General features: G+C 30.0%; 1 protein-coding gene across 1 annotated transcript; it reads right to left on the reverse strand.

The window, feature by feature from the left end:
• Positions 1-2,888: 2,888 nt before the first annotated feature.
• LOC149145077 (pectinesterase inhibitor 9-like) lies at positions 2,889-3,794 on the reverse strand. Its single transcript, XM_089452347.1, has one exon. It carries the CDS (start codon positions 3,792-3,794, stop codon positions 3,108-3,110), a length of 687 nt encoding a protein of 228 aa, XP_089308473.1. The 3' UTR covers positions 2,889-3,107.
• Between the last annotated feature and the right edge of the window lie 5,968 nt (positions 3,795-9,762).

Here is a 9,762-nt window from a genome sequence, read left to right on the forward strand (position 1 = left end):
AGGTTGCTTATCAAATTTCTAATATGATATATTCTTTCAATTCAGAATTCAGTGAAGTTGAAGCACATATTGAATTAAAAGGGTTGAGTGAACATGAAGCAGAATTGAGTGAAGTTGAAGCACATATTGGATCAAAAATGTGGAAGTTGAAGCACATATTGGATCAAAAATGTGGAGTGAACATGAAGCAGCTATAGGAAGCAAGTGAACCGAAAGCAGATATTGTACGAGAAATGACAGCAAATTGAGGACGGAAAGATATAAACTGAGCACATAGTTGTGAACCCTTCTAAAACACTAAAAGCACATTGTACGGTCCTAGCCACTAAAATCATATTCTTCGTTGTCATTATCGTATCAATTTTGTTTTGGATCGGTGATATTAAAAATATTAAACAGAGGCCCATATGAAGGGCTGAAGGCTTGCTAGCAACATAATGAGAGACTAATAATGGTGCAGCAAACATAGCTTGTGGTGTTAGTAATTCTGTGACGCTGGTCCAGGTCTTGCCTTTGGTAGCTTCCGCCATTTCTCCTCTATTTTTGTCATCTGTTTTTGGAATGGCCATCTCCATTCTTACATGACCTCGTGTCCTCTCGTCCCCTTTTCCAACGCCTTTTCATTTACCATGGCAAAATTGCCTCTGAGATAGCCCTGAATCAATTAGCAGAAAATCCAAGGAAGAAAAAGATTTACCTTCGGATTACCTACCCTTGAACCTCCCTCCCAACATTTAAAGGAAAGCTGAAAAAGTAGCCCACTAGGCTGTAAGATTATTTTAACCAGCAAAAAGATTGCAGTTGGTATTAAAAAAGAAGTGGAAGGTTATAAAGAAAAAATGAAATAGGTCGTAAAAGAATATTGGTGAGACTACTTGTAAATCTATATTTTAAAATAAAAAATCTTATTATGAAAATTTTTCAAGATATTTATGTTTTTAGAAACCAAAATTGAAATAATATTCCCCATGGTATTTGAGATCAAAATTTGAAGTATTCCCATTCAATTATAGACTAGGACAAAGAAAATTTAGAATAGTGGGTTTGTATTCCACGGAACCTCTTCCGATACCACCATCATTATAGAAAAATACCATTAAATTATAGGGACCTTTTCCAATACCGGTATTATAATACCATCATAAAAAAAAATAAAAGACTAAACATATGAAGTTATAAAGAAAGACTAAATGTATGAAGTCAATAAATAGGTTGAAGAGTCCCACTTAGAAGAGGCTAGGCACTGGATAACACAGGAAACCTCTTCTAACACCATCATCATATAAACATACCATTATAGCTGAAGACTCACGGTGACTCACTCTGCCGAGCCTCTGACGATGGTTAGCTTTGCCTACAAAGTTAATTGGATTTAAGTCAATTATTTTTATTCGAGAATATGGTGGGATTTAAGTCAATGTTATTTGCTATTTACTTTTTCTTTCTCGATCTCTTTATTGCTATCCAATTATTTTGAGAAATCTTAAATTTAGATTTAAGTTAACGTTATTTACTATTTTTTAGTACGAAAAAAAGCAACGTTATTTATTATTTACCTCCTCTCAACTGCTATCAAATAATTTTTGTTAAATCTAAATTCTAGCAGTTTTTGCTGATATGTTTTTACAACTTCTTTAATCTTTTACAAGGACTGATTATTTCACTCTCTTGTATGTAAATTAATCTTTATGTTTTTTATTTTTTCCCACACTAAATTTCATTTGAAGAATAATGTTATATATTTTATGTGACACAATTTTATTATGGTAGGTTAAAAATATTTATTTAAAAATGTTAAATTAATGATTAGTATACTTATATAAAATAAGTGAATTATAAATGAGGATAGACATCAATTCATAATAAACATCAAAACACTTACTTCATTATATATGTGAAGTTGTTAAAATTAAAAAAAGAGTCATAAAAATTAACTAAATTATAAATTTATTTAAAATAATAATAACAATAGCCCATGAGACTTTGGATTGATGATCAATGGATGTTCTATTAAATTACTTCATGTAAAATGGTCATTTGTTCAAATGCTATGTGGGTGTTCACCCTAAAATAGAAATTATAATAATTATTATTAATGCTAAAAATAATTAATATATAAGTTAAACTTATGTCCATTTTTAACCTAGGTAAGGCATCCTCTGGCTATGGCCATGTAAGAGAGATTTCTGGTTCAAATCTTCCACGGAAGAGAGATTCCTGGTTCAAATGTGGATAAACAATATAAACATATGTAATATGTAATAAAAAAACTTATATACATTTTTAAAAATTCTATGTGGTTGTTCACCCCACAAAAGAAATTATAATAATTATCATTAATGATAAAAAGAATTAGTATATAAGTTAAACTTATATAATTTTTAAAGAACATGTAACAACATTCTGGAGATTCACCCCATAATAAAATGGAAATTCTATATAAATAGGCTTTATTACAATACCATATATCAATACCTAGTGCCTAAAAAGTCATAACTCATTTCGTATGACATTTTTTTTAATTAATGAATTTAACTAAAAGAGCAAATAAAATAAAATAAAATAAGTAACTACTTTGAAAATAAATCTTAGCCATAAAACCATATTTTATAGAATATTCCTACCATCAATTTCATAATTATTGATAATTAAATTAAATAAAAGTAAAATTTTAAAAACCCAATTTCAAAAATAAACATATTTAAAAATTACAAATTTGTTAAATTATTTATTTATTTATTAAAGAAAAATTAAACAATTTTCTCATTCATTGTGCTGAGAGACTCATTTTACAGCCCAGTATGATGTGTAACTATGTACTTAGTTATCAAAGTTGAAATTTTGCTCATATATAATGTGTAACTATATTGGTTAACCATCATCACAAATTAAATCCTTAACACAAATTAAATTAAATTTTTATTTAAAGTAAATCTACCTTTATTTAAATAAATCTATGCTAATTTTTATGACAGGACATAGTTACAATTCATTCTAACCTGATTATGTAAACGTAATCTTTACAATACTTATAAGCTGATTCAATTAAATATTGAGTACAGGTATAAATGTCTCAGACGTAACGACCACTCAGCTTTTCTGGCTTTTCAAAGAGGGATGTCATTTCCCCCTCCGGTGGCCGCTAATGCATTCACGAGGGCCAGGGCAATACTGATCATTTTAGACACAATCTGCACACGGATCGTGACGATGGGCTTAACCGCCCCACCCTGGACATCCTGAAAGCCGTCGAGGCAGGAGTCCTCGTTGGAGAGGGCGGCACTCAACCAGGTCTGCACGTCAGCCATCTGAGAATTGAAGGTGTTCTGCCTCAAGTGCTTCAGCTTCGCCAGAGATTCGTGAATCTCGTCCCTGGCGTCCTCGAAATTGTCAATACAATCCTCAAGCGCCGCTCTTTCTCCTTCACTCATCTTGGCACTTCTGTGTTTCAGGCCGGTGGCCCAAACGGAAACGTTGCGGGCAAAAACCAGGGTCATGTTCACGGCTGCCTTCGTCATCTCCTTCTGCGTGGGCTGGAAAGATACCGGGTAGGCAGAAAGAGCTGAAACGCAGAGCTTCGAATACTGAGTCACGTTGCACGAGGATTTTATAAATTCAGTAATGTTCGCGTCCTGCTTTGCTGCCGCTGAACCCAGTGTTGCAGAAATTAGGACAATTAAAAAATAAACCGTCCGTGAATTCATGGCAATTCTATTCATAACAGTGTAAAGATAAAGTTTAAAAAAGAGCCGAAGGTGAATATTGTGATCCAAGAGAATTGCAGAGCGCCTCATGTTACTGCTTCTTGCTTCGCCATAAATAGGGGATTTGCTGACTTTTTGGGAATGGTTAATTATATGTTACATTGTCGTGGCGGATAGCGGTTTTTGGAGGTTTCCTTCGTTCTAGGTTTTCAATCCACTGAAACCGGTTCCTGTTCCTTCAAGTCCGTGCCCAAGGGATTGTCACGCGACGTTAACCAACTCTCCCAAGCTTTCCGGGAAGCAGTTTTATCGGTTTAAGATTTTCAAATTAATTTTTTTTTCCAAAACCTTGAAAAACTTACTTTAACTTATTTTAACGGAGTTGTCTATTTTTTTTGGAAGTTTTTTGGGTATGTTTTTTTTTATTTATCTAAAATCTCATAAGAATTTATTGAAATCACGAGTTTGATATAATCTGTGCATTATTCAAGTGCCTAGGGATTTTTAGAGTGTAATAAAAAACCAGTTTAAATAACACAAATCAAGATTTCACCTCAAATTTTTCTGCGATATTCTTACACCTAAAAGTCCAAAAAATCACACTAAAAAACAACTCCTATTATAATTCTATTGTTTCAAAAAAATTTATTATAAAAGTCCAAAAAATCACACTAAAAAACAACTCCTATTATAATTCTATGGTTTCAAAAAACTTATTATAATTCAATTGTTTCAAACTACCTATGGATATTTATTATAATTCAATTGTTTCAAACTACCGGTGGATATTAATTTAGGTTGATTATTATTCAAGAAAAATCACATCATTTGGAATTATATATAAAATTACTTTCTGATTTTATCCCTACTAAATGTCCTTAAATCCTATCTCAAAATGTTTAAATAATCAAAAAAACAGTTTTACAACACACTCCAAATTCATCAAAATTTTTAAAATTAATTATTTTTATTTCTTTAATATATATATTTTAAATTTTAAACTAATTATTTTATTTTTAATAAAATATTAACTTATATAAAAAATTGATATCTTTATTTCTTTACCATATATTTTTTAATTTAAACTAATTATTTTATTTTAATAAAATATTAACCTATATAAAAAATTGATGCCGTGCTGTAGAGTGATTTGATATTTTATGATACGTAACATTAACCAATTTTATAAAACAAATTGATTATCATAATATTATTATTTGCGTTGTTTTCCTTCATTCCATAGTAAAATATTTCAACTTTTTTTACATGTATTAGTTAGGTTTAATTTCGAAGATTGCGAAAAGGGTTACGTTTTTTTAATATATTATTTGAAATATTTAAAATTAAACATGTATTACTTCTATATATTTAAAGATTTAAATTTGACAATTTAATGTTTTTTAATATATTATTTAGGTTTAGTTTGGCAGAGATGAAAGTTATTTATTTGTCTTAAGGAGTTTTTTCCAATTTTCTTTTATATATTAAGTTGTTTAGAAAATATCAATTTTAAGATTAATAAAATGTCTATAATTTAAAAATAAGTGTATCTTTATTAATCATAAATATGTGATTATATTTAAAGTGTCATTAACAATAAATATAATAAAATACAAAGTCTTAAATCTATTTTTTAAGTGTAAATTATTCAATGATACTTACAATACTACATAAAAAAACCGGTATGTGTTGTAGTTGTAGGCATCATAGTACGTAGAGAAATAAATATGTGATTATATTTAAAAGTGTAATTAACAATAAATATAATAAAATACAAAGTAACCAGTACGTGTTGTAGTTGTAGGCATCATAGTACGTAGAGAAATAAATACGTGATTATATTTAAAAGTGTAATTAACAATAAATATAATAAAATACAAAGTCTTAAATCTATTTTTTAAGTGTAAATTATTCAATGATACTTACAATACTACATAAAAAACCGGTATGTGTTGTAGTTGTAGGCATCATATTACGTACAGTCTTACAAAATAGTACTTAGAGTTGTACAAAGTTTATTTTGTAAATAATTTTTTTAATTTTTTTTTTTTAAATCATTGTATAAGTAGCTAAATTTATGAACATTGCTAATGGTATTTATACTTGACTAATGGTATCTATATCTGACTTAACGGCCAAAATTTTCTAAATGTGATGTTTTAATATATTGAGTTGTACAAAGTTCATTTTATAAATATATATATATATTTTTTTTAAAGCATGGTATAAGTCGCTAAACCTATTAACATTGTTAATAGTATCCATATCAGATTTAAAGGCTAAAATATTTTAAAATTGTCTTATGTTCTATTTGATGTTTTAATATGCCTTAGTAGTATAAAGTTCATTTTGTAAATAACCTTTTTAATTTTTTTTTTTAAATCACGATATAGTTCGCTAAACCTATTAACATTGCTAATGGTATCCATATCTGACTTAGATGCCAAAATCTTTTAAAATGGTCCTATGTTTTAATATACCTTTTGTATTGTCTAATAATAATAATAATAATAGAAATAATATCAATATATAAGTAAATAAAACAATAAATAATAAATAAAACATAATAATAGGTAAATAAAACAATCAATAATAAATAAAACATAATAATAGGTAAATAAAACAATAAATAATAATAATAATAATAATAATAATAATAATAATAATAATAGTAAAAATATACTAAATAATGAAAAAATATAATAATAGTAAATAAATAAAATAGTAAATAATAAACTAAAATTTTAAATAAATATATAGAAATATACTATAAAAAAGTAAGAATAAATAAAGTTAACAAAAATAGAAAAAATGAAATAAAAAAGAAAGAGATCAATTAAGAGAAATATTGAATTATCTAAAACAAAGAAATAAAAGTTGCATGTTTTCATGCATCCAGATTCCTTTCCAATTCCTTTCCATTTTTGGAACAGTTGGTTCTATTTAATATACAAAGATGGAATGAAATGATAATTCTTCTCGAGAAGAGTGTTGAGAGGCAAAGGAAAACTTGGCAGTAGTATGTTGATTGAGGGCTCGAGAGTGGCCAACTGTAGAAAGATTTTATGCAACTGAGCCTATGATTGGGTGGAGAGTTGTCCCCAAAACTTTGTTGCGGTTAGCAAGATTCAAATAACATTCAACTATGAAATCACAAGTAAGGAATATCATCGGTACAAGTAAGTTGTCTTTACTCATATTTTTCAAAATTCTATGCTAATTAGTGGAATTGTTGTGTGCTGAAATCTCATAATTGATCTATTAGTTGTATATTTAAATTATGGATTGTTACATATGGTATCAGAGCGGCTTTCAGCTATGTTGGACCTTTTAGATTTATAAATTTGTTGATATTCAACATGCGAAAATGAAAAGCATAACATTGTTTTCCTTGATATTATTGTTAAAAAAATAAACACAATTTATCTTAGGGAAAAAAAGGGAAAAGTTTATTTAAAAAACACATAGCCGTAAATTAGTAGAGTATTGTGAATGTCTATTTTAAAATATGAAAACATTACATGTGTGTTTAGTAGTTAAAGAAAATTTACCATGTGCGTTTAGTAATTAAAGAGAGTTTATCATTAATTCTATGTTAATTAGTTGAATGGTTATGTGTTGATTGTAAATCGCATAATTGATCTAATTAGTTGTATACTTAAATTGTGGATTGTACACCTTTCATGAGACTTGATCTTGAAAAGCTTTGTTAAATTTTCAAAATAATTATTATATTTTTCTGATTGTTGTTAACATGTAAATATCCATCAATATCACTAAAAAAACATGATAGTGTCTCATAAACCACATAGAGTTGAAATATGTCCGAGAGAAGAAATGTTGTGTGATTTATAAGAGGTTTTCTTAATAATTAAGTTTGAGAATTTCCATTTAAGGTTGTTGTCCTCACATGACCTTGGTTAGAGCTCTAAACCCATTCTTGGTATTGTTCTTCCATATCATTTTGCCAAGGAGCCCTATTGAGGATGATATCATCCCTATTTGTACGCTTGAAAAATTTGAAACAATCAACTGCATACATGAATATTTCATATTTCGAGAAATACAACCTTTATTACAAAGAAAGAACAATAAATACCAAAAAATATTGAGAACATTGAAAAATTATGCCAATATAACATAGAAAACAACAATTATTTTACTGAAATTATGCATTAATCGACTATTCAATATCTAAATTTGACATCTGCCATTTTTATTTTTAATATTTATGAACCATTTTTATTTTTAACATTTATGAAATATTTATGAAAAATTGTGTACCTCTAATTAGAAAACTTCAATAAGAAATGAGTCATTTGCATTTTTTTTTTTTTTTCATATAATCAAAGTAATCTAAAATTTAGTAAGGAAAACATCAATTTTATTAAATTATTACCTATAATTTATTTTTTATTAAATAATATAACATTTTTCTTATTTTATAAACTTACATTTCTTATTTTCGATGATATTAATTTATTTTTATATTTTATAAATTTACATTAAATGCTTTTTAAATGTTATTATTTTTTATTAATCATTTACCATATTTAAAATGATTAATTTTATTACATACTTTAAAAACTTCATTTTATAATTTTAGATTATTTCGAAAAAAATTATTTTAAATTTATGTGCTATTTCTAAATTACTTTCCAAACACACAATTATTGTGGAAGTGAAATTTTTAAAACTACACTAAACACTTAAAATTTATATAGTATTTATAAAATTCATTATTATTTTTTTTTTTTGGGTAAAGGCTACTTCTATTAAAAAAAGGAGAAAAAATATATGTACAAAGAGGTCAAGACCTCAGAGGGGGCTGAAGCCTGCCCTCAACCAGATATCCTGATACACATAAACCCCTTTGACAACCATTCCGGGATTGAGAAACCTTAAGACATATTTTTCAAATCCCTTACAGACAAAAGTGTGAACCAGAGCTGTGATTATCACTACAGTACTATCGACGACTATGGCTTTACTGATAAACATTCTGCCTTGATAGCCATATGCAAAATTAGACAAAAACAATAGCTTGCTGAGCCATGATCTGATACAATTCATAGGACTACAATGGCGAGTATCATTACTAAACCAAGAGCTGAAGCAAAACAGAGTTACCATTATCCAGAGAAGCATAACAGAAAGATGAAAAAGACCAAAAGAGAGACTGCCATCAGTGGGCATTGTACCAAATTCATCAAACATGTTTCTGAGAGTCTAGAGCATCCCTTTCCACCTGGCTAGGAGAGCCCATCCACGTGACGACCGTGTTGTCTGCATCTCCCATGTCGCCGCCACCTGGAGGAGTTTCCAAATTCAGAATGCCACCGGGAGGATGCTCCGGCTCACCTGCATGCAAATTGCGCTGTGTAGAGTCCACTGGAGGCGGAGGAGCTTCAGGCGCATTACCCTCTTCCTGCATATTGTCACCATTGAACACAACGCCAGCCACCTCTCCCTGAAGAACGCTATCATCCTGAGACTGAGACGTAGTGGTGTGGACAGAACTGCTAGGCTTATCCTCCTCCTCAGCAAGGATCACTATAATACTGGTTGATAGAACGGGTTTATTGAGCCTACTATGGAATTTGAAGCGGGTTGTTTGGAAGGAATTGTGCGGGAGGGGCCTACTATGACCAGAAGGCGGAGAGGACGGGGAGGCTGAGGCCAGAGGAACTATATTCTGGGGAGTAGATTGAGAAGCGCGGCCTCGATTGCCAGTGGTGCCTCCACGGCGAGAAACTCCACGACGTCGGACCATTTTCGAATTAACAGAGAGACCTGGGAAGGGAATTAAGCAGGACCAGATGGGATAGGGCCGAGAGTAGGCGGACCAGGCCAAAACCATATACCAAATGAGCTCCCAAGCGGCCAGAACGAAGCAGGGGTGCGGGAAAAAGAGCAGACGGATATAGAAGGAGCCGAGGAGGGCGATGGAATAAACCAGAAGCCGAGCCATGGATAAATCAACCTGCGCGGGCTCTCGAGCTCAGCACGCATTCAATGTCGAATGCCTGACCATAATTTTGTACTCCGTAACATTCAT

The sequence above is a fragment of the Pinus tabuliformis genome, chromosome X (assembly GCF_031772625.1).
Source record: "Pinus tabuliformis cultivar Carrire ecotype Pingquan chromosome X, CPIR1, whole genome shotgun sequence".
Lineage (NCBI taxonomy): Eukaryota > Viridiplantae > Streptophyta > Pinopsida > Pinales > Pinaceae > Pinus > Pinus tabuliformis.

What these genes read in the sequence shown, in the direction of transcription:
- LOC149145077 (XM_089452347.1), bottom strand. Translation starts at nt 3,794, where the DNA reads ATGAGGCGCTCTGCAATTCTCTTGGATCACAATATTCACCTTCGGCTC.